Consider the following 26,510-nt stretch of genomic DNA (forward strand, 5'->3'; position numbering starts at 1 on the left):
TTATAAATGAGGCCCCAAAATCTTGCTTTCGCGCTGCAGGAGCCGTCAGATTCAAACACAAAGAAAAGTTGCAAATGCTCCATACTGACTGCCACTCAGCCCACTGGGTCTCATCTTCCTGACATGGAGCACTGAGAGCAGCTCTGCCATTAGAGACGGAAGAAGAGAAGCATGTTGCGCTGACTGGAGTGTGGGCCTGTCAATCACCGCTAACAGCTGCATTTGGCATTTCAGTCAGGTACAAAAAGTGTGTTTGGTGCCAAAGTATCTCAAGTCAGACAGGCATTCAGACAGTGTGCATGAATAACAAAAAATTCATCAGAGTAAAGTGGGAATAACAGGAGGAGGATGAGGGGGGTAAACATAGTTCAGGATGGAGCCACAGTCGTGTTGTTATGACTTCAGAAAAAGATCATACTTACGTCTTCAAGGTTCCCCTCCACCATCTGTTCTCCGGCTGCAGTGACTCCTGGCTTCTTCTCCCACACACACACACACACACACACACACACACACACACACACACACACACACACACCACTCAACATGCTCTTCCAAATTCATTAGCATATAAATAACTCATACAAACACAAAAACACACACCAAGGCAGTGGTGCCATTACACAGATGCCTTTTCCAGTAGTGTTAAGAGGTGAATGTAGAATATTAGTGGGTATAAGCAGACTGCGGTGGTGTCCATTAGTGCGTGTGTGTGAGTGTGTGTTAGGTGTTGTTCTAAACCTGATGAAAAGGCTTTTAGGCTAATTACATGAGAAGAGTGTGTTGCTACCTGGATGAATTTTAATCTTGTCTCTCCCTTCCTCATACAGGCGAATATTATGTGCAGACACACACTGCACAGGTTCAGTACGCTGCCGCTGCAGCTGGACACTTAAGTCATGGAAGCATTTTAACAGAACAACTTGTTCTTATGTGCTTATGTGTGTGTGCCGTCACGTCCTCACAACACTGAAGTCCCTGATTGAGTCAGTAAAGAACACAATGTCTGAGCGGGATTCGGTTCATTGCTAATACCGCAGCTTGCTGACCGTGCATTTCATTCACCACCTCTCGCTTCCTTTTCTGTTTTCAATGACGGTTAAAAAGACATTTCTTTCAGGAGAGGGACCTTTTTTTTCCTTCTTAAAATCTGGTCTAACAGCGCCCTCTGTCCAGAGAAAGGTGCAACTGCAACATTTTTGATCTGACATTTAAAAACAGTTTTTACTGTTGAGCTCTAATTTCAAACTTACAAAATCAAATCAGGTCAGTTTTATTTATTGAGCCTAAAGTTATGAACTTGCCTTAAAGGGCTTTTCTGTCTGTATAACATAGAGTCTTCATCTGGATGAGCAAAAACTCACAAAACATGCGCACAAACAAAACCTTTAGCAGGAAAAAGGAACAAGAAGAAGAGCCACAGTGGAGGGATTCCTCTTCAGGAATCAAATAAAACAGTACAGGCTCAGAGGCAGAGGGGTCGTCCACTGATCACAGGGTTGGCAGGTTGAATCCCACCTCCTCTTGTCCACATGTAGAAGAGTCTTTGGACTCGAGACTGAAACCCAAATTGCTTCTGATGGGTAGGCGGCTGTGTGCGTGAATGGTGTATAAATTTAGCCATTCACTATTTCTAACTTGGAATATTAAGTGTAAAAGTGTTTTGAATGAAGACTGTGGACCAGAGAAGTTGAACATCTTCCAGCTGCTGCCAAGAAAAACCGGGACGTCACTCATAAAACCTCATTTCAACCACGAACATCTGCAGTAAAATGCAGCCAAAACACTAAGCACTTTATTTTGAGTGACACGCCTGTTAAATCGAGAAAATCCTTTTGATGATGCAATTTTGCATTTCTGTGTAGAGTTAAGTGGCCTCATTTAGACACACTTAATATGGGGAAATGAGTTCGCAAATTAATTTCACATTCAGTTTACTCATTTTGTGCTTCAGGTTTGTTTGAACTGTGCATTCAACAAACTCTTGCATTCCAACTTCTCCTCATGCATCCAGTCAAAGCTCAAATGCATGGCCCCTTTTTTTGTTATCCTAATATTTCAGTTGTATTAAAGATATTTTTCTCCCCGTGCCCTCAGAGAGCGCTCTGCATTCGAGGTTTCAAGGCAAAGTACAACCTGAAGAAGTTTATCTTGATAAAATCCGACTAAAATCAGTTGACTTAAGACTGAAAGGAGCTGTGAAGTCAGACACGTAACAGATCTTTTGAAGACCCGGAGCTGCTCCAGTGGGACGTGGTGTTCAACCACAAGCGCATTCAAATCCTCAATCCTCTCGTCGTGTCTGTCTCAATCATTTTTATGTCTCAAGGTGATATTGAGACTGGAAATGAGGGCTTGGTTTGGAATTACAGCAGCAGTTTAAGGCTGCAGACAGAAGCACAAAGGCCTTTTCATACTGTGTTTATCACAAAGTGGTGCTTTAATGGACCGTTTTTCACTGACATTTTGACATGTCAGAGGGGAAGCACAGGTGTAAATAACATGATTCGTACTGAATTCAGTCGCAGCAGCTGCTTCATTGTCAGGGTGCTGGTATTGTGTGTGCTGCTTCAGTGTCTTCGCTGACTGGGACGTTTGAATGGAGCAGAACCATCATTAATGTCATTAGTGATTTGTTTCTTCCTACTATGACAATTCAGACTGTCAGCTGTGAACACAATAACAGCTGTATTCTTGGTCAGGCTCACATCAGTCTGCACTCGTAAGTTTTGGCCGTTGGGGCTTAATTCAGAGTTATTGGCTGTTTTTCATTAAGTCTAATGGAAGGAGCCATCAAGGTTATACAGGATGTGAACTGATATGAGGGCATCATTTCCTATTTGTTTTATGAAAACGTTCATTTTCTGAAGAACAAAATGTTTTACGCCTGCAGTTTATCCGTCCCCCGAAGTGAAATCTGATAACAGAGACAGCTTTTACAGAAAAGTGTCCTCCAATTTGATTCTGTCATCTTTAATTACAACAGGCGTGATAAGAAAATGCCTAAGACCTATTAAACTACCATTAGTTTGGGGAATTTAAAACATTTTTAGACTTTGTCATCAATTTACTGCATTAATCATACATTTGTTTTGTTTTTTTCATTCAGTTGTGATGAATTAAGGAAAAACAGTGGAATATCCAAAATATTCAGTGCAATATTACACCAAAAACCCATCTGGAGTTATTTTTAATGGCCGAATAATTGATATTCAGGGAATGTGTTCTCTGCTTTGATGACATCTGCTTCCTGGCTTTATCAACTACTGACATCTTTTTTTTTTGATGTAATCTTTTTCTTTACATCTCTGCAAAAGAATAAAGGATCGCATGCGAACAGACAAAAGTCAGATGACGCTTTGCACAAGAAAAAGAGTCTTATGGTGCTGGTGACTAAATAATGTTTAGGCGAGGCCATGCCAGTTCAGTCGTACCCAAATGGATTCTGTCTGATGGACCTCACTCCTCCTCACAACTGCCCACCTCCATTTCTGCTGCTTCATCCAGCTGGCTGCTTCTGCCGGGTCCACTTCCCTTGGCTCACAGTCCCCGTAAACAGCAGACATTTGGTGGGCAGAAAGGAGTCTGCTGGAGTGCTCGAGGTCTGCGGACCCAACTGGCGCGTGAGTGAGGCAGATTATTCTTGTCATGAAACTGGCCCTGGAACAGCCTGGATCGCGTGGCTGATTAGTTTCTCTGGCAGGGAGGCTGTCAAGCAGAGGGTCTCCTGTTTCCTTTGCTGAGTGAGAAGCTCAAGTTCTCCGGAGAGTTGGACGGGTTTGTAGAGGCATGGATGATTTGGCCTGTTTGGCTGTTTGACGGAGGAGATGAGAGTAAGTGTGGAGACATTGTGATGATGGAAAGAGACACTGGTTGAGGAATCAGCTTGGAGGAAAAGTTTTACTGAGCTCACACGTACTCAAACACACTCACACCTGAAAACTGCCAAGTTCAGCCTGAATAAACAGATATTTACAAAAATCAATGAAGTCGATGAGGGCAAACCATAAATAAATTGTCTTTTTACGGTTTTCAATTGAGTATATGTCAAAAAGGATTAGCAAGTTGTTCCAGTCTGTTTTTTCATGTTTCATACAGCAGGGTTGTAAATTACAGACTTTATAGAGAGGCTTGAAGCACGTTACATTCGGTCTGCACTATGTTAATCTGTATAAATGAACATGTGGGGGAATAGCTGCATGCAGTTTTTGGTTGAACGCTTTGAGATCGTTGCATTTTTAATGTGCATTAATATTTGTGCTGCTGATTGAAGGAAAAGACGCTCTCAGGTTGGTGAGTTGGAGCATTTCAACATGAAATTGGATTTTCGTTGTTGTTTAACCCACACCAACACAATCCAAGTGAATGTTGAAACAGTGCATTTGTGCAGTAATTAAGATAACAGTCTTCGCTCAAATCACTTGACTCTGCTGTCAGACCTCCTCTCCAAAGCCCCCAGGTCCTCCACCTCAACTCAAAGGATCCAGGAGATACCGAGCCAAGCAAAAGCACGTCACCTTCATCCATCCAATCAGGAAAGGATTAGATAAACTCCACGTCACTTTGCTGTTGAACCCTGCTCAGGCGCGCGCAGACAGCGGGGTGTCGGCCCTCTCTGCTGCGCCCTCTGGCGTCCCCCGGCGGTGATCTCCGGTAGAGCACCGGCGCCCTCCTCCTCAGCTCGGCCGTCCCACCGCCGCCCGGAGGAGCCGCTCTCACTCCGCTGCCCAAGTTCACAGACCCGCCGGCTGAGTGGAGAGTTTGGATAGGCTGTCCCGGTGCGTGCGTGTGTGTCTGCTTTACTGTTGTTACGCGTTGGATGGACAGACCGACTTCTGCTTAACTTCAGATCTTATTCTGCGGCCTGGACGGTCTCATTTAAACTTTTTTTTATTAACTCTGTGAACATCTGCCGGCTTTGTTTCCTCTCTATCCAGACTGATTTATGTTCATGGCGCGGTCTAACCAAGATGGACACGGGCTGTCTGCCGGCTGGAGACTAGATAACGGCTTCACCCATTACATCTAAATGTAGACTTTACTTAAAAATCCGCTGAACGTTTTCTTAATCAGCTGGATGTAACCGGACTGGGCCATTTCCACCCCAGAGGTCGCATCCTATAATGAACATTTTCCCTCTGAAGTTTCGCTGAACTTTTCCCACGACATGTCGGGAGTGGTCCGCACCCTGAGCCGCTGCCTCCTCCCGGCCGAGGCCAGCCGGGACCCGGGCAGCAGTAAGGAGAGGAGCCGGGAGAGGGACGCGGCGCAGGAGCGGGAGGCGCGGCGCAGGAGCCGGGAGATAGACGCGATGCTCGCCCGGGAGAGGAGAGCCGTCCGCCGGCTGGTGAAGATCCTGCTGCTCGGGGCCGGGGAGAGCGGAAAGTCGACATTCCTCAAACAGATGCGCATCATTAACGGGCAAGAGTTTGATAAAAAAGCGCTTCTGGATTTCCGGGACACCATCTATGAGAATATACTGAAGGTAAGAACAAGCTCGATGGGAAATAAAGAGCTCGAGGCCTAAAGAGGAAACTTTACAGCCCTGAGTCCAAAGTTTCGAACAGCCAGGTTTATATTCCCTGCTGTCAACTCCTGTTCTTACCTTTGTGTTTTTATTGCAAATTTACCTTTTGTTAGCTGAGAACTCATAAAAGCTTTCAAACCATGTTAAATGATTAAAGCATGTGCGGGACACTGACATTTAGAGACTTATCGACCACATCTGAAAGATTAACCGATTAATCAATGAATCTTTGGAGCTAGATTCACTAGAGCTGAAACAATTCGTCAGTTAATCAACTGGAAAGCTAATCAGTAACAAATGCCACAATCAATCATTTCTTTAAGTTATTTTGCAAGAAAATATTGCCAATTATCACGAGCCGCAGCTTCCCTGATGTGAAAATTTGGTGCTTTTATGACGGGAACTGAATATTTGGAGTTCTGGACTGTTTCTTCACAAGGAAGCAGATGTCCAGTTATTCTGCACTATTTCTCACATTTTATGAACCAAACGACTGTTAATTAATCGACATAGTAATCAGCAGATTAAGCAGTGGTAGAAATAATCATTATTTGCAGACCTAATATTGACGTTTTCATCCCACCGCAGAGGAACTGAAACAAACAGAGAGGTTTTGTTGACATAGTGCATATTTTTATCCTGAAGTGTGTGTGTGTGTGTGTGTGTGTGTGTGTGTGTGTGTGTGTGTGTGTGTGTGTGTGTGTGCGTGCTGTCCCTTTGTTTGCTGTCATGGCTGGGCCTCCTTCACCAGCTAACAATACCAGTCTATTCCTGAGGGATGAGCACATCCGCCCTGAGTGCCACACAGCACAGACAAGGATGATAAGAGCCTGCACTTCTGCACAGACAAGGCAGCAGTTCACAATGCCCCCCCCCCCCCCCCCCCAACAGCAGCATACAGCGGCGGAGCTGTCTCAGGCCACAGCATGAGAACAGGACACCCCCGCCCGTACATGCATTTCACCACCTCCTATCCCCCTGAAGAACACAATGCATGATGTGTACAAGGACACAGGAGAGGCAAAATTTCAAGAAATCACATGACTGATGTGCAGGATTTGAGCCTGCCCACAGTCAGAGTACATGCATCTGAACCAACATAGAAACATGATCCGCAATCCCGTCATCCACCAGCCTGAGAGCTCTCTATAGTGTGAAACACCATAGGACACCATATTGCTGTCAGGGCTGCAATTAATCCAATAAACAATACAAAATATCAGAAAATAGAGAAAGATGCACAAAGTGATGTCGCCTGATTAATTGTTTTCTTCCAGCCAGCAGTCCAACGCCCACAAGCATTCAGTCTGCATTCAATAAAAAACAGCATCAAACTGCAGTAAGTCGATAACTTCCATTAATGATTGGTTATTTATTTCCTTGACTAATTGTTTCTGTGAAATATCTGAAAATACTGCAAAGGATCGGTCATCATTTCCCAGAGTGCAAGTTAATATCTTAGTTGATTGTCTGAAAAATAGTGAAAAACCCCAAAATGTTCAGTTTATTGTAAAAAAAGAACTGAAAAAACAGCTAATCTTCACTTTTAACAAGCTGACACCAGCGACCTGATAAATGATGAAGATGAGTAGGTTGTGGGAATAGTTGCTGACTCATTTTATTGTTAGCTGACTAATCGCTCAACGCCTTAATACTCCGTTTTACCCTTTTGTTTCCCCATAAGCTGTTAAAAGCATCTTTTCTCAATTAATCGATTAATCTTTAGGTGACGTCATCAGATTACTAATCATTCATCCAACCGACGGCACCAAACCCGAAGATGTGCACTGTCAAAGAAAAGCAGCGAATCCTCAAGACGTTTTTGTGCTTTTGTGCTTGAAAAATCACCAAAAACACAATCAGTTATCAGCCTTCAGCCTCATCCTTTACATTCTGCACACCGACACTCCAGCTGCACCGCCCCATCGAATCTGAACATCCAGATGTTTTTTGCACCATTTTATGGACATTTCCCCAAAATTCAGAGATATTTTGTTATTTGTGGACACACTGGATCTCCAGTAGAGACAATATTTGGCTGCACGGCAGAGATGTTGACATAGCTTCAGCACTAATGACTGAAAAGTGAAATTATTTTAAATATATCTTGAAATAAAAACAGTGTATTGGCCTCGAGGAGAAGATATGGGAATCAGTCGTAAACGACACATCCTGCTCCGCATAGACATTCAATTATAACGGAAGCACAAATGGCTAAGAGACACTGAATTCACCATTTGTGCAGAATTAGCGGAAACATTAACCAAATGTTAAAATGTGTGCCATGATTCTGTGAGGAAAGCCGGGATCCGTTGGCGTATTAAGCGGGATATGACCTGAACAGAAGCGTCTGTGGTTTGGGGCGTTGGTGGAGGATCAGCCTCACCTGCCGGGCGCAGAGGATTCCCTCCATCCCCCCTTTCATGGGAACCTCGTGATGGAGAAGGAGAACAAAGCTTGAAGGAAGGAGGGATAAACGGAACACACAGGTGTGCAGTATAATCAGGCTTATAAGAATGAATCGCAGAGGTGGAGTTCAGGTGTGGTCCCCCTGCTTGAATGTCCGTAATTACACCTCCAGCAGTGAGGGATAAATCTCTGCAATAATCCCCACCAGAGTGGATTTATTCGTGTGCCTCGAATGAAAGTGAAACGAAATGTGAAACCGATCTAAAGGCCTCATGCATCAAATGCAGGTTAACCTCGCTCACCTGCGCTCGTGACGCTTTTGAGCTCTGCTTATCTCCACTTCTCCGACCGCCGTCGTTTGTCAGCCATCACTGTTTAACCAAGTGCTCTCCCCAGTGCACATCAATCGAGGGGGAAAACCCAAGCGCACAGTTTGAACAGCTTGTTTGTCTAATGCAGACTTTTCTTATCTCCCAGCTTCCTTTAATTATCCCTTTAAGTAGCTTTGAGGTTGGAAAAATCATCTTATTCCGCAGAGCACGGCTCGTTCTTTATTAGCTCGGTCCAGCTCCTCGTTTAAGCTGCCGAAGCCTCAAAACAAAGCGCTCTCGGCGTCTTCAGAAAGATTTTAAAATAAAGCTCAACACCGCGTGCACTGGTTGAAGTTTGTTGTCGTTTGTTAGCATACAGAGGAAGGCCACCGCTGACCTACCTATGCTGCATTTTAGCAGTTTTTGATCTGTACTGTACTCTAACTGCACAGCGGGGATGTTTTCTGCCTCCCCATGTGTTGAGTGTTAGAGGAGGACAGCAGTGACTTTATACTACTTTATAATTACAAATGAAACAGCTTTTTTCAGTCCCAGCTGGCGGCTAACTGCTTTTATTCTGAAGCCATTGACCATGTCATGACTGTGACGAGTCTTCAGTTCAGACCTCAGATTTTCATGTTTTTCTAGCCCCATGCGGTCAAATACTACTGAGGGCCACTGACACATAAGACAAACACCAAGAGCCGACCTGTCTCCCCTTTGAAGAGCGTTTCCCTCCCTTTCAAGTGCTGTTTCCCATAGCCTTGCCCTCCATGGTCGGCCTTAAAGAGCCAGTACAGAACACGATCATCTGCAAACAGACAGTTTTCCAAACTGTTCCTGTAGTCCATGTGTTCATCTCCTTCATCCAGTCATGTGTTCACAAAGTGGTGAACTCGCTCCATCCTCGCTCGTGAACAACTGAGCCTTTCCAGGATGTTCCTTTCACACCCGATCATGATCCTCTCACCTGTTACCAATCAGCCTGTTTACCTGTGGAATGATCCAAGCAGGTGTTTTTGGAGCGTTCCACATCTCTCAGTCTTTAGCTGCTCCTGACCCAACGTGTTTGAAACATGTTGCTGCATTAAATTCAGAATAAGCAGATATTTGCAAAAATCAACGAAGTTTATGAGGTGAAACATTGAATATATTGTATTTGTACTGGTTTCAATTGAGTGTATGTGAAAGAGGATTTTTATCTCTATAACTTTTTTAGAATCAGTAGGATTAAGGTGAACTGTATTTCGCTTCATTACATGAAGGTCACCTGAGTGCTGCACCTGAATAAAGGTTAAGGCATCGACATAATGCTTCTGTGAAGCAGCTTATCCAGAATGCAAGATAAGAAAATGCACAGTTGATACTTTTTTTCATCGATCGAGTAGCTCAAGTGATATATTCAAAGCAAACACGACACGGCTTTATCATATTTCCCAGCTGATGAGGATCACAACAATAAAAAAGTGACCAGCTCACATCAGATTCAGGGACTCTGATGTTGTTCTCCAGATTTGGGCAAAAAAAGAGCTTCATTTCTTGGCAGCTAGTTTGAGGAGCCTCTGAAACAGGTCAGACCCGGTCAGCTTGGCTGTGGTTTGGTGTATTCAGCGTAGACATGTAGACACACTTACTGACTTATTACAGACCAACAAGGAGGACAAACGGGCTGGCTGACCAGCGGGAAAACAGACGGGATACAGGAAGAGAGGCAGACAAGACCACAGAGGAGGATTATGCAACAAATACACAGATTAGCAAGCTGATAATGTACAGGTTGGCTCAGATGCACACGTAGATGATAATCCTGAGTGTGACTCAAAGCTCACTCACTGTGACTCTCTCTGAAACTTCACAGCTGGCACGCCGGTGTTCGATCCGCATGTGTGTCAGATCATGGATACGAGTGTGTCTTTGTGTTAAACACTGCTTTGTTTTTGCCAGTCTTACTCATTCCTACGGCAAAAAACACAAACATCAGTTCTGGCAAAAAAATGTCGTAAATGAGGGATCAGACTTAAAAACACTCCGAACCACTTAGTCACAAAGCAGCATCTCAGTCAGACTACGCACACACACAAGGCCACACACACACACACACACACACACACACACACACACACACACACACACAGTCGCTGCATTAGTGAGAAACTGTCAGGTCTTATTTTCATTTTATTGTAATTGCCTTGTGCATCTATTTTAAGAGGGGAATCTCTCTTTGTGTTCCCTCGCCAGAGATTTCTTCCAGATTCTTTCCTTGCTCAGGGGTTTCTAGAGGATTTTCCTGCTCTTTGTAGAGACAAAGTTGAGCCGGGTTGGCAGCTGTTCATGTTGTGGGCCCGTAAGCCCGCTGAATACGATATTAAGCTGTGCAAATAAACCTGACCAGGCTTGACTGTTGCGCAAACGTTAGCTGGTCGTGATGACTCACCGCACACGTGTACTCATAACCCTTAACCTGCTGTGACCCTCGAAACGCTTCGAAGTTCGCGGATATTGTTTGCTGTGGAGCTCTCCGTCATTCCGATCAATAAATCAAACAAACCGGCTTTAACAATACAGCAGCGGCATTAGAGTAAACCATTAAGACGGGTCATGACATGTGGAAGTGGAGCAATGAAAAGGATTTTAAAAAGTTTAATGAAAACAGAAGAGGAGACAGTGTGTGTGCGTGCGTGTGTGTGTGTGTGTGCGTGCGTGCGTGCGTGTGTGCGTGTGTGTGTGTGTGTGTGTTGGTTAGTTTGATCAGTCAGCAGGAGACCTCCCACACAGAAGATCAGTCCACATGGTTCTCTTCAGAAAACCACCAGCAGCCACACATGTACATGTTTAAGTGTGTGTGTGTGTGTGTGTGTGTGTGTGTGTGTGTGTGTGTGTGTGTGACTATATATTGCTCACTCACATTGTGGGGACTCACCATACTTGTGGGGACAAACTGCAGGTCCCCAAAATGTAAATCATAACATTTGGATAAGGTTAGGTGAAGGTTCAGGTTAGAGTAAGACTCCAGGAAATGAATGTACGTTTATGTACTGTCCCCAGAAGTAATGAAAACCTTTGAGTGTGTGTGTGTGTGTGTGTGTGTGTGTGTGTGTGTGTGTGTGTGTGTGTGTGTGTGGACCTGTATTACTCATGCAGTGGGGACATCTGTTTACACAGTCACATTGTGGAGACTCGCCTTCCTCATGGGGACAAAACTCAAAGCCCCATTACGTCGATCCTTAAATTTTAGCGCGAAGAATTGGGTTAAAGATCTAGCGTTTAGGATCAATGGCATCTAGTGGTGAGGTTGCAGATTGCAGCCACCCTCCTCACCCTCTTCTATGGTGCTCCCTGTCCTCTCTGGGCCACTGTAGAAACACGGAAGTGCAATATGGTGGGCTCTGTGGAAGAGGACCTGCTCCCTCTGTAGATAAAAAGAGCTCATTTTAAGGCCACAAAAACACAACAGATCTTATTTTCAGGTGATTACAGACGAATGAAAGTCGTGGCTGTAGTTATGGTTTGGGTAAGCCTCCGGGAAATGACTGTAAGTCTGTGTAATGTCCTTAAAGTGATGGAAATGCAGCGTTGATGTTTTCCCCAGGGTGACAGCACGTGCTGTCTGAGGTTTCTTTTACTCCGTGTGGTCAGGAAATATTTGTACACATAGTGCAGACATTAGAAAGAGCCTCTGTTACAGCACCTCCCTGCACTGACTGTGTGATTCTGCAGGGCATGCGTGTGCTGGTGGACGCCCGGGACAAGCTGGGCATCAGCTGGCAGAGCTGCGAGAACGAGAAGCAGGGCATGCTGGTGATGTCGTGGGAGGGACGCGTGGGCGGCTCGGGGGTCGAGCCGAGCGAGTTTCAGCTGTACGTGATGGCGCTGAGCGCGCTGTGGGCGGACACCGGCATACAGGAGGCCTACGCACGGCGCTCTGAGTTCCAGCTGGTGAGTAGATTAACACACAGTTTCCCCCTTTATTTCCCCTTAAGTAGCTTCAAGGCTGTTAAAATAATCTTTCTTCATTTCATTGATATATAAAGATATTCTGTATCTGTTTGGTCCAAGTCTTTATTGATGTCATATGATGAAAATGATGAATGTAGTGCAAATGATGTGTTATGTTGTTTTGATGTCTTATGCATCAGTTTTACACATTTCTCCAAATTCAGATCGACATGTTTGCTATCTTTGGAGATCGTAGCGTCTGCAGTAGATTTTAGAATAAAGCTCTGAGGGTTTGAACAATGTTTGTACTGATGGCTGCTGTTAAGGATGATGTGGATGGATGGACGACTGTCCCCCGTAACAGTTTAAAGATGTAGTTCCATCAACAATGGTATTTCTTTTACAGTTTAACAAGAAAGACTTTAACAACATCAAACCATCCTTAAAACGTCTTAAACTACTAATGCAGCAGTCTCGTGGGTTAGGGACAGTCATGTATTTATGGTGAAATATTTCAAAATAAAGCTCTTATGGCTGCATTAAAAACCAGAACAGATGTCAGCACAGGTTAAAACTGAACTTTGACCAAATATTTAGGTGCTTTGTTTAATAGAGCAGCATCAATGTTTTTGCGTCTGTTCCTGAAATAGTCGCACATCACCTCAGTGATGCGAGCAGTCGAGAGCAGCACATATCTGCATACTGTATAACTGATCTTCCACAGCCAGGAGTCACAAAGCTAATAATAACTGACAAGCTCACGACTTCAGAGGAATTAACAGGATAATGCCACAGATGTTTTTACCCTTCAGCTAAAGAAAGCCGTGAAGGAGAGCGAAGCCTGTGGAAGAATTTTATTGTGTTTCTGAGCAACTTAAGTTTTCTTTTTTGGAGACTTTCCAAAGACGTAATTATTTTTCTCTTGACTGGAAATGGAGCCGCTGAAGTGGAGCCCAGTGGACTTTCATCTGCCACGCTACACTGCACTGTTTTCATTGCGTAACTTCACAAAGATAGATCAATAGATAGAAAATAAGGCAGTATTTTATTGAAAAATTCACAAAGTGTCTTTAAAGCAGGATTTGATAAAATGGTGCCTTTACTCATCCAAATATCAGAGTGAGGTTCGGTAAATTGATTGAGTTTTGATGACTTGAAGGCCTCGAAATCACCATTAAAAAGGTATCATGAGGTGACTTTGTTAGCTGCGCGCTCTTGTTTTCTTATCAGTGAGTCGAGGGGATGGAGGAAGTGAACGGTAACAGGATGAATCCAGAGCTTCATGAACCGCTCCTTGAGCATGACTTGAGTTACAATTCATTACCTCCTCTGCAGAGGTGATTTTCAATTTATTTTTGCAGGACAAAATTTAGGGGCATTTGATATTTGACAGGACAAATTTGATTATGTATGGATGGGAGCTTCTCTCTGCCTACAGTAAATCTTAGCGATAAAGCTGCTCTAATCAATATTTTTATATGAGGAATGATCAAATGACCGTCTGAGCACTAGCTGCCCATGCCAAACAGCAGACAGACAGCGTTAGCAAACTAGCTGGTGGACATAGTGGACAGTTAGCAGCGAGAGTCAGATATTTGTCTCAGGAGTTGGTGGAAACCAAAACAGAGCAAAAAGAAGAGTGAATAATTGATTTACATTCATCTGCTGGCCAGAAATGAGTGACAGTGATGCTGCTTCTGCTCAACGTATACAACACATTCCCCATATCAACTTCACGGTGAGAATATGTTTAGCTTACAGCTTTTTATAATTCCTCCAATGAATGCAAGGTTAAAAACATATTGAAACGCTTATTTATTCCATATAGAGGTGTGAACAGCCCTGTATGGAGTCCTCTCTAGGTTCGATTCCAGCCCGGACCCTTTGCTGCATCCCTGCTCTCCCCCCCATTTCCTGCCTCTCCACAGCTGTCACTTTCCAATAAATACAAAAACCCCGGAAAAAAGCGTCCACGTCTAGAAAGAGTAACATCGGATACCTGGCAGCTCTTGTGCTGATGTTTTTTTTTCCAGATGTCTGAGTTCATCTCTGTCTCTGCTGCCTGAGGAGAACCAAACAAACTGAGACGCGTTCAAAGCACCACTTATTGTAGTTTAAAGGACAGAGCAGCTGGAGAACCACTTGGTATCACAAGTAACTCTTAAAGTGTCTACAAATATGCTGTGAAGGGCCAGACAGACTGTTAATGACACTTAATAGTTCAACAGACTGTCATGAATGATCACTAGGCGTATTGTCAACACGGTGGATGTCTCACAGCATCGGCGTCGGCAGCTGGTCCTGTTGTCTGGCCAGTTTGCGTTGGCTGGAGCAGCTTGTTTATTTGGACTTTACTGGACGTGATGCCACAGCTCTACTTTCTGTGACCTTTTACCTTGTTAAACATTTATCAGTGACGAAACAATCTGCAGTCAGACAGAAGCCACTTCCGTCCCCCTCTCACTTAACATGCTGTAGGTGTGTGTGAGACAGTGCCCAGCTTAGAGTCACACTGCCTTGTCTTATCTGGAGGTGTTGTATGATAAAGCTTGTATGGCACAGCTGTGCAGGCTTGTAGACTTCATTGTGGCTTAAAGGATAAAACCGGTGTTTTTCTTAATGTCAACAAATTCCATGAAAAGACTGAAACCAACAATGAACTGAGCAAGTACTGTCTTTGTGTCCTGATATAGCTTAATCCTCATAAACCTCCACTGTTGTCAGAAAACTATTAAAAACACATATGAGCCACGCACTATTTCGAGTCGATCACACATACGCATCCTGTTTCTGTAAAAACTCAGTAGTGTGTGTATTAATGTTTAGACAAAGTGATTTAGGCTGTTTAGTACTTTGTTATGCAGTTAGCTAGCACTATAGCCGCAATTGTTCAGCTCATGTTTAGTTTTACAGGCTGTGATTTTCCCATTTGGCCACCAGGCTCCAAAAACCCACCGTAGACCACCTGCTCAGCACCAAACACCAATCAGCTGAACAGAGGGAGCATTTAGCTGCTGAAGCGCTAGGAGGTCAGGAGGTGGAGGAAACCAAAACAGAGCTAAAAGAGAGCAGTTACGCAGTTAGCGAGCGTAACAGCTAACCCTCGGCTGTATCATTAGAACTGGATACAACACTGGAGGCGGGGCTCCATTCATTGCTGTGAACTCTGCTCAGTGGCGCATGAAGCCATAAAAGCCACATCATGCTATGAAAAGATTACCTGGATAAATGTGCACTGGCCCCAGAGCCTTCCACCAGCCCAGCTGGCTGACTTTTGAACCAAATGGATCAATTTCAAATCAACAATGAGTCATTTTGCAGGGTTTTAATCACTCAAAACAAACACCTTCACCCACTTCTTTCACAATAGAAGTCTAAGGGAAAAGGTCTTGTGTGTCACGTGACGTCAAACTGGCTTCAAAGCCTAGCGCGCTTACTGGGGCTTCAGCTAATCCGTTTGCTACTTGGGATTATTTGTTTGGATTTATGTAAAATTTTACTGAATTTGGAAAACATCATGCGGCTCGCGCTGTTTGCCCTGATATACATTGTTTTTCCAGAGTCGTGTTTCCTGAATCTCCACACCAGAGGTGGTGAGAACAAAGCTAGCGTGAGTCAGAATTGCCACAATTATGAGACTAATGTTAAAAACTACAGGATTTCCTTTGTGGCTCTGAGGCTGAAAATAGTTCCCAAAAATGCACGATTTGCTCCTGTTAGGCTGCCGTATGCTGAAAACTCCAGCGCCCAGCTGTCGAAGGAAATCACTTCACCTTTGCATAAAAATGAAAGTATATATTTGTAACCCTTTTTGAAGATTTAAGGCTTCAGTAGGAACAAATGGCTTTGTTGGTTGAGTGTCACAGACGGGAACTGAAAAGTTTTGAGATGTAGACGAACACAGCGGTTCTCAAACTGGGGGGCCTCTGCAGGGGGGTGAGGATGACTGGGGGGAAATGAGTGAAACTAAGTTGAATGAATATGATTTGTGTGGATGAAAATTCAGCTTGGATCTCTTTTTATTAGCTGCCTCTCTTCATCGGTGATGATTGATAAAAATTGTAGGGTGCGGGCGTGAACTGTTTTTGGCTTCTGAAGGAGGAAAAAGTTTGAGAAGCGCTGGGCTAACACATTGTTGGTTTTGTTGACAGTAAAAAAAATAGAGAATAACGCCAGCTTCGTCCTCTCAAAGTAAGAAAAACCAAAATGTCTACTGTGGAGTAAATGTGCTGAGTTAGACGCTCTCCGCCTCCCCCTTCGCTCCGCTCTCCGAGAGGTTTTCCGGGGATACCGCAGTCAGCTTTTCCCAGGCACAGCTGGAGCCGGGCCACAGGCTGAAAGGGAGGGAGGAAGGAGAGAGAGAGTCCGGTGGGAGGAAGAAAGAAGAGGAGTGGAAAGTAAAGAAGAGCAGGGGATGAGAGAGAGAGAGAGAGAGAGAGAGAGAGAGAGAGAGAGAGAGAGAGAGAGAGGAAAAAACAGTGAAGAAGAGGAGAGATAGTGAGGGAAAAACAAACCAAAAGCGAGCACATGCAAGGATTTTGTTTACTCGCAGGGCTCTCTGTGTTCCCACCACACCCAGATAACAGGCAGTTTGATATAGGATGCAAACACCAAAACCTCTTGTGCTTGACAAAAACAAGGCTGTATATCATGCTGTGACCGTAAACCGTTGCTGTTGTGTGCAGCAGCACAGACGTCCTGAATGAAGGAGGTCTGAGTTAACTGTATGGGGAACTTTGAAGCCACACACACATGTGAAGAGGCTATAAATGCTGACACACATGTACAGGCGCACACACACACACACACACACACACTTCAGCCTGGAAGTCTGTGCAGCCGCAACACTTCGCGGGTTCATGTATGAACAGTTTGTAACTTTATCTAAAGCCATTTACAGAGCGGGAAAATCTTTTTCTATGAATCCCCGTGTCAGCGCGATGGCCCGAAAAACAGCCAAAAAGTAAGATCATATCTACTGATGAACTCTCTCTCTTTCGGTGTGAGAATTAAAGGATAATTCTGGTTTATCACCACTCATTTTTAGTTTTGACAACACATGACCTGGGAACATCTGCGCAAGAAACACAGGCTTTTCCCAGATTATCTCGACCTGTTTATTTGGAGGAGAAACAGAAAGTGAGCACGCCCAAAATGCTGCTAATGATCTCACAGAAGCCGTGTGCATGCATAAGTACAGTGAGCTGAACCAGGAAGTCGGAGCTCGAACCGATGGATGTTTGCAGCGGACAGTTTGGGTCATAACTGCGCCGTTTGTCTTCGTTTTCTCTTCCAAATAAGTCCGACTAACCTGGAGGTTTGTTTGAAACTTGTCTTGTGTGTAGTGCTGATGTAGTGTGTTTGGATTTTAACATATTTTATGAGGTTTTAACGCAGTATAGGATTCAAACATTGGCTGCAGAAACATGATAATTTGCTGCTTTTATATATTTGAATGAGTGTTGGTTTGGCAAAACAAGCAAATTCAACACGTCACCTCAGACAGTTTTTGCATTTTCTGACATTTTATCAAATAGGTGACTAATAATCAAAGTATAATCAACAGATTAATTGATAATGAAAAGTTGTGAGTTACTGCCCGAGATGTTTATTCACTGTATTCACAAGGTGAGCTAATACCGCAGTTTGTAGTGAAAGGACTGCAGTTGTCAAACAAAGTGGCACACATATACCTGTGGCCACACACACACACACACACACACATAGACAGGCGCGCGCACACACACGCACGAATGTGAGCTTATTCAGGTCTCTGCTGTAATAAAGCCCCTAATCTGCCCATACACGCCATGAATGGAGACATTCCTCCAGCCTTACTCAACCGCACACACTCGCACACAAATCCAGACACACACACAAGCACACACACACACACACACACACACACACACACACACACAGCGCTGTATTTTACAGTTTTACAAGGTATAGATCTGCATTACAAGGGGCTCAGCCTCATCCTTTGCATAATAAAATGAATTCACTTTGATTTACTTTGAAGCCTGCAGTGCATCATTGATCAGGCTGTCTCATTTCTGCTGATGGCAGTTTGCGTCTGTGCAAGTGATCTTTTGTGTGTGTGTGTGTGTGTGTGCGCGTGTGTGTGGGTGTCTGTCTGTCTGTCTGTCTGTGTTTGCGTATCCCTTCATCTGTGGGAATTCCCCTCTCCCTGCTTTTCCCTCCGACCAGCCCCTCCTGCTCGTGTCCAGCTGAACCAATCAGAGTCCCTGGCTTTGTGTTTCCTATTGCTGTGACACTGCAGGTCAGCGGCGGGGTCACAGGGTCACATCTCACCCGCACAGGGGTCACGTTTCCTGGTTATTACGGGCCATGTTGGGGCAGACGGAGATTTATTTAACAGCGGCGTGAAGAGTTTTCATTAATTACATTTGATCAGCGTGACAGAAAAAGTTGTCTTCAGCTTGTTTTTAAAGGGGAATAACGAGATACTGCAGTTAGGCCCAGATGTGTGTTTGCGTGTGTGTGTGTGTGATGGCTGTGCTAAAATGACTTTGTATCTGGGTTCTGTCTGACTCGCTAATCCCTCCCTCCCCCATGTCTCCCCACTGTTTTCACACACACAGCTGTTTCCTGTTCAGTGTGTGTGTGTTTAAGAGAGAGAGAGGGAGGAAGAGAGAGATTCACTTTTAAACTCCTGTCAGGAATCATAAACGCAAAGAAGAACGGTGAAGCTAAGTGTCAACAGCTAGCAGCTTGGAACTTGTGCTTTTTACGGTCTGTGTGCAGCGAGTGTTGTCGTACAGGCTGAAAGTTCCCGCTCATTTACTGCAAATCCCATATACTTACTGTAACACCCCAGCACACCATTTTACAAATCCTGCTGCTGTCCCAGGCACCCACTGCTTTCCATTCATTTCTGAACAGTATGAAAATCAATAAGCAGCCTCTTAAAACTTCCTTGAGCGTTGTAATCCATTACAGCGAGGATCAGCCCGCGCTCAGATCACATTACTGCTCAGTGACGGCGCAGCACTGACGAAAATGAATGCAGACTTGATGTTCGCTGTGATGGATTACACAACTCAAGTTCCAAGAGGCAGCTAATTGATTTTCATAAGGTATGGAAATGAAAAGAAGTCACCTGCTGCCTGAGATGGCAGGAGAAATAGATCCAAGCTGTGCGGCGCATTTTCAGAAATAATCAGCAAAAACTAAAGTGTGTGTTCCAGCAAACCTGGCGTGACACCCAGTCTAATTGCCGGGCTGATCGGTTCTGATTTGGGCGTCAGAAGGCATCAGAGCAAACCAGACCAGCTCTGTTCCTGCATGAGGCTGCAGGATGCTTGAGGGTCAGCTGGACAGGAAGGCCTGGTGTTGTTTTGTTGTGTCTGGTTTGTCAGTGGAGGTTTTTCTCTTTGGCTCTCCACTGAGCTTCGTCCTGGAAAAGGTGGAGGAGTTGCTTCTCTTGCGTGGCGGTTGTCGCTTGGTGATGGCTGTCCTCCAGAGAGGCTGACCTGTAATAGTAATGCCAGGAGAAACGAGGTCCTGGTCCTGCGTTCCCTCTGCCTCCCTTCGTCTGGGGCCTCCTTCAGGGCCGGGAACGATGCCATGAGGTCAGCTGTGACGTTGGCGATGATGCACCAGCTGGTCTGAGAGGCCGAGGACCTTGAATCTATCTCACATTCACCCTCCACGGACCCTCAGCGAGCGACTCCTGCAGCAGACTTTGATTCTGGATGTAGTCTGTGACTTTCAAGGCGAGGCTGGAGGAATCCAGTGTTTCTGTGAGCCTGCTGACTTACGTTTCAGGTCCTGTAACATGTGGAGTGTCTCGTCTTTACGTTTTCCCCAGTCTTAAAGCTGCACGTGCAGTTTTTTTGGCTACTTAGCAGGTGTAGCAGAACAAGCCGCAAACAAAACACAGATTGATTATCACCTTGTGAAGTTGTCACAGCAAATGTGTTAGCAAACAGTTACACATCCATCAGGCACGGAGCATTCGTTTGTTTTCCTGCTCTCTCAGTGAATTCACATCGAATATTCATTCCCCTTTCACCTCTGTTTTGGTCTCCACCAGCTCCTGAGGGACATATCTGGTTCTTTAGCTACCAGATGCTCCGCTAAGCTCACCAGCTAGTTGCTAACTTTGCCTGCCTGCTATTTAGTGGCGGACAGGTTTGCAGCTTTTGCAGCTTTAGAGTCATGTCGGTTTCTGTGTGACAATGCGAATCCACCAGGTGTGATTATGAGACAACACACTGATAAAAAGATGCATCACAACGATCCAGGTATGGTCCGAGCATATCACTAGACTGCCTTCAGGTCAGAGCACTGTGCTGGTGGCCAAACCTGACTGTAAACGTAGCTCCTCAGATAGCAAAGTATGTTAGAAACAATAAAATGGGACTGATCTGATTATTGTGGGTCACATGGTTTCTGTCCTTTGTTTGCTGATTGGGGAGAAGCCATTGATCAATATGTTATTAAATCAACAACTGCAGCTTCCATGAAATGTGAATCTAATAAGGAAGAAATATGAGAAATTGAATTGTTGATGAAGTGCTTTGATTTGATTATTTGGGTCCTTTAAGTTTGGTTGATGCCTGATAAGATGACTCAGGTTTGCGTTTGTAATGGATTTTTTTTCCCTTTTCTCTGCAGAGTGAGTCAGTCAAATACTTCCTGGATAACTTGGATCGCATTGGTCAACTGGTGAGTCACAGTGACAAGTTAAATCTTGAGGGCATTTTGTATTTCTTCACCTCTTTCAGCTTGTGAGAAAATGTTTATCCCCCCCTTTTTCAGAACTACATCCCAAGCAAGCAGGACATTTTGTTTGCGAGGAAGGCGACTAAAGGCATCGTCGAGCATGACTTTGTCATCAAGAAGATTCCTTTCAAGATGGTGGATGTCGGAGGGCAGAGGTCCCAGAGGCAGAAGTGGTTTCAGTGTTTCGACGGGATCACATCGATACTCTTCATGGTTTCCTCCTCAGAGTACGATCAGGTACGAGTCAAACACAGACGTTTCTGATCGCTGAGGTTAGTCAGACAGTCTGATCAGTATTCTCTTGACTTTGAGAGTTACGAAATGGACAAAAACATCAGAGAGACGCCGCGTTCGAGATTTCACAAAGCTCTCTTTGTGGTCGGCTGTGGGAACTTGATTGTTCCCTCAGTCGTGGCTGCAGTTCAAATCAACAGTCATATGATGACGACCGAATCCTTAATTGATGCACAGATAAAACGTGAAAAAACAATGAATAATGAAGTGTGTGTGTGTGTGTGTGTGTGTGTGTGTGTGTGTGTGTGTGTGTGTGTGTGTGTGTGTGTGTGTGTGTGTGTGATTCCAGGTCTTGATGGAGGATCGACGGACAAACCGTTTGGTGGAGAGTATGAATATCTTCGAGACAATCGTCAACAATAAGCTCTTCCTCAACGTGTCCATCATCCTCTTCCTCAACAAAACAGACCTGCTGGTGGAAAAGATTCGCACGGTGGACATCCGCAAGAACTTTCCCGAGTTCAGAGGAGACCCACGCAGGCTAGAGGACGTGCAGGTACAGACACACACACACACACACACACACACACACACACACACACACACACACACACACACCAAAACCAAAGGTTTTAATGTTTTCAGCATTATCAGGCGCTCATTTTCGCTTTTCCAGCTAATTTCTGTTGCAGCCTGTCATGTGTAGCTCCTTATGAAGTGAACAGAGGATGTTTGGATTGACAGGCTCAACAGCTGGGTCCCCATAGGCCAGTGGTTCTCACGTCTTTTCTGGCATGTCCCCCTTCAGAAGTCAATAAAGTTCACGCGATGATCAGGGCAGCAAAAGGCTGATTTGAAGTTGCAGAGGCTCTATGCATCACCGCCCCGGTTTAATGTTAAACCTTTCTAATCATTAATGTTTTCTATACTAGGCTGAACTTTGTTATCTCCATATTCTGTCCTGTTATTTGCCCCCCGTGGCTATCTGAGCGCACACCTGTGTTAAATTAGGTCATTGCCTTGATCGTCCTGTATCGAAGGGACTTGCTGTTAACACAAATAATAAATGTAATAAATTGTGAAGCTTTATAGGTGTGAATCCCTTTGATGGTGTGTCACCTGTTTGTACCTTTCATGGAGCCAGAACCTGTCGCTCTTAATATGAGTGTACACCCGGAAGGTCACTGCATTCTTACTGAATTTACATGTAGTCCTGACTTGTAAAAAACTGTGTGTATTTGTATATTTGGGAGTGTGTTTGTGAAAGGTTGACGGTGCAGTAAGGGGTGAAAAGACTCTGCAGTTCGGCTTTTCCTTTAAGTGCAAATGTGCTCAGATGTGGAAACTTACCTGCATATTATTATCTATTTGGGTGCAAATGCTCTGAATGTGAGGACGTAACACTACTTTTAATAATCTTTTCCTTTGATCCTGCCGACCCACACTGATTCTTTCTCTGCCTGAAGTCTTTGTCATGCACATGCATACATGTAAAAAGCAGATTAGGAGCCTGGTTAGCCGCATGCACGGCCAACAGATCGACTTTCTCCAGGTTTTCTCTAATCCCCTCCCTGATTTCTGAAACAGGTCGTCTCATGTGCATAATGTTTAACAAATCAGATATTTAGTGTCTCTGCTCTGCTCCTTCCAGGCGTTCCTGGTGCAGTCGTTCAGCCGTAAGAGGAGAAACCGGGGGAAGCCGCTCTTCCACCACTTCACCACCGCGATAGACACCGAAAATATTCGTTTTGTCTTTCACGCCGTCAAGGACACCATCCTGCAGGAAAACCTCAAAGATATCATGCTGCAGTGACCTTCATGCTGCAGACGACAGCTTCCCTGACTGTAAACTGTGAAACCAGCCATGAATCCAGGCCTGGAGGACGCTCCGGCTCTCGAGCGCATATTAACACTGACCTGTGGAACAGCCAGTTGACCCACAGTGTGGATTTAACTGAACTCTGAACCTGTGGAGCCATGAAGTGACTCTGGACCCTTTGGCCTCCGTCGGCCCCTGTGGAAACCCCTTGGGAGGGTCACAGAGGACAAGGTCCTGCATTTAACCTGTATAAATGTGTGTATGCTGGAAAAACAGCCACTTCTTGTAGCTCTCAAGTGTTTTAGAAATTAGAGAAAAGCACCGACTACATGACCTGAGCACTGAAAGTGTTTTTTTTTTTTTTGATGTATGTATGACTAATGACAACCCTGTCACTAAACCACGTCAGACTGCTGCCAGTTGAAATGTAGCCGGAACAAGATGTTCGAGCAAGAAGCAGGAGGGAAAGAGGGAATAAAACAAGGAAGACAGAAAGTTTAGAGCGAGCAGAAGAATGCCTTGTCCTAATGTACACGTGACGGAGGGAGGGGGGCGGGGGCTGGGCCCATACTGGTCATATGCTGTGTTATGTGATAAGGTTGCACAAGTGTTCCTGTCAATGAACTCCGGCAGAGGAAAGAGATGAAGCTCTCTCGTGCTCCCTCCTCTCTCCTCCGCTGTCTCTCGATCTTTACCTCTTCTCCGCTGCTTGTGTTTATTCTCTCGCTCCGGCCGTCGTACGAGAGACGAACAGCTGCAGATAACAAGTCTTATCCCTCTTAATCTGTCCTCTCCGGCACAATACGCAGATTGTTCGCCTCCTCCCTCTCCGGCAGTAACAGTAGGCGGTCAAATTAGAGACTCTCAGCTCCTGGTCCCACATGAATTTTGGTTCATCTCTATCCCAGTGACTTCTTCTGTTTCCCACCAACATCCCAGCAGATGGACCACAACAGCGTAGACTTAACTTGAGGCGTATTCTAAGTATCCCCTTCACAAGAAGGCTTTGGTGTATGGTTACACTACTCATTCCCGTTTCTTTGGCCCGTAAACGTGAAGGGAAAAGCCGAGAATGACAGGGTTGAACTGTAAATGACCTTATTCCCATGATACCGGTGGCCATTTTGGACTTCTGTAGCAGTCAGGGTGGGAAGTCTCCAAGGAAGGCTGGCACAAAACATCAGACCGTAGAAAGTGACCAAAACAAGAATTAGAGAGGTTTGCTACCGTGTGCAGAGGCTGTGTTTTCTATATCCGGTCACACTAACACCAAAGAAAGAAGCTCTAGTGCTGCAACAATGTTGATTTATTGATTAATCGACTGACAGAAAGTTAATTAGCAACAATTTTGACTGACTTTATTGTCATTTATCAAACAAATGCGCTGGTTCCAGATTCTCAGATGGGACAGTCGTCTGAGTTAAATCATTGAGAATTGAATAGTTTTGAATTTTGGATGTTTTGTTGGGCAAAGTAAGTCATTTGAGCATGTCACCTTTGGTTGTAGCACATTCTGCTTGGTGTTTTGTGGCATTTTAAAGCTGCACAAGTGAATATTTGTATGTTAACAATAGAAAACGTATTCATTGTGAAAGGTTCAGCGTGATGAACCTGCAGTGAAATGTCATCACGTGACCCTGCAGAGCTCTTTCCAGCTCATTGTTTTAGTTTAAGAACTCAGTTCATTCAAGCAGCAGGCAGCTGTTTTGAGCAAAAACAAGAACATAAACCCAGTGTAGCTACAAAAAGCAGAAAGTGGTGAACGAAGCGGAGCGCCCAGCCGCTGAAGAGCCAAATATTTACCTCAGGAGTTGAGTGAGACCAAACCAGAGCTAAAAGGGGAGTGAACACGAGCGACTGTTGTCTAATGCCCTCATGATATCAACTTTACAAGGCTATAATCCACTCCACTGTCCACTTTATTAGGTACACATTACAAATTCAGCCAATTATGTGGCAGGAACTCAATGCATAAAAGCATGTCTGGGATGATTGTTTACACAGAACTGTGTGAGACCACCCAGTATTAGAGAGATGTACCTAATAAAGTGGCCACTGAGTGTGTGTCCATGTTGTGTTTGCAGCTTGTTTCGATGACTTAAAGACCAGATGATTAATCAATGAATCAAAGAGAAACCGACAGATTAACAGCTAGTTGCAGCTGTACGATTAACGAAGGTGGTTAAACTGCGTCTGAGACGTCCTGTCGTGATTTTTAAGGGACGCCTGCCAGCCAATCAGAAACATGTAGTTTCAAAATTTGTTAAAATTTCAACCCATGTCCTTGCTTCCGTTCTTCAGACCCATTTCTTTCGAATATCTCTTCAAAAGCAGAATCTGTGATTTGACTCCTAACATTTGCATGAGGTGCATTGTGGTACGCAGCAGCAGGACACAGCTGGGCTGCTCCTCCCTCCCTGACTGTTCAGTCCAAATGGCCTCGATGGGAATGAGGCGACTCGTGAGCACTTCCGCACGCCTTATTAAGATACTGTACTAAACACTTTGTGCATGTTCATACGTCTTGTACATACGTAGAATACTCTAAGTATTTGCCTGACACTGTGTGTAATGTGGTAACCTTACAATACAAACAGCACTCTGCCTAACAGCGTCACTGTAACTGTAACGTTGCTGTAACATTTGTCGTTAACTAACCTACCTTCTCCACTCACACAAGTTTTTTTTTTTGTACGTTTCGTCATTGCACTGGATGTGTCTGAGAGAAAACAGCCAGAAAAGAAAAGGTCTGCGGGGGGAAAAAAGGCAACGAAACAAACAAACGGACGGCAGACTTTTAAAGGCGAGCAGGATGGAGGCAGAGGATGAAAAAGAGGGAGGTCTTCTGCTTTTGTTTTTTGTTTCCCAGTGCCTTGGCTCTGTGCTCTGTGGTGAAATACACTGCCGTTTGCTGACATGCTGTTTCTTTATTTTCTCAGCGTGTGCGTCTGTGTGCGTGTTTGTGTATGTGGCAAAGCGAGAGGTCAAGAACCTCGGTGCTGGAAAGTGAAAAGTGGTAGAAAGATCAGCAGGCAGGGGGAAGTGGAGTGAGATGGCAGGGGATTTTAAAAATGAAGGAGAGATGTGGGGGGAAAAATAAATTCAAACATGTTTTTCTCATGTCCAGGGGCAGTTTTATGAACACTAAAAGCCATCTTGCGAAGCCAGAAAGCAGAGCGTCGAGGCTCCTGATATCATGATGTACAGCCTGGAGGGTAACCATGGGCTGTTATTGCACATAATGTAATATGAGGCTCATCAGCTAGAGCTATCAGACCGCTGGGCACAGGAGTAAAGCTGAAGTCAGGCGATATCTCCGTTACCCAGCAGAGTCTGACCTTTGCTTTGGCTTTTAATCAGAGGAGCTCTGATACATAACAGACTGAGAGTCTCGAGAGAGAGGGAGGGAGCCCAGAAACAACTAGACCAGAGTTTCAGCGTTGTTTTAGAAATCGCTGGTTAACACAGATTTATTTACACAGGAAGCGAGCAGAATGTAATTTAAGGTACACACACACACACA

At 44.7% G+C, this 26,510-nt stretch overlaps 1 protein-coding gene across 1 annotated transcript; it reads left to right on the forward strand.

Annotated features, from left to right (window-relative positions):
• Positions 1–4,737: 4,737 nt before the first annotated feature.
• On the forward strand, positions 4,738–25,902 carry gna12a (guanine nucleotide binding protein (G protein) alpha 12a). The gene is made up of 6 exons (XM_070980464.1): positions 4,738–5,485; positions 11,965–12,183; positions 20,827–20,877; positions 20,971–21,171; positions 21,518–21,724; positions 22,820–25,902. Exons 1-6 carry the CDS (start codon positions 5,168–5,170, stop codon positions 22,979–22,981), a joined length of 1,158 nt encoding a protein of 385 aa, XP_070836565.1. The 5' UTR covers positions 4,738–5,167; the 3' UTR covers positions 22,982–25,902.
• The last annotated feature ends 608 nt before the right edge of the window (positions 25,903–26,510 follow it).

This window comes from Chaetodon trifascialis, chromosome 2 (assembly GCF_039877785.1).
Source record: "Chaetodon trifascialis isolate fChaTrf1 chromosome 2, fChaTrf1.hap1, whole genome shotgun sequence".
NCBI classification, from domain to species: Eukaryota; Metazoa; Chordata; class Actinopteri; order Chaetodontiformes; family Chaetodontidae; genus Chaetodon; species Chaetodon trifascialis.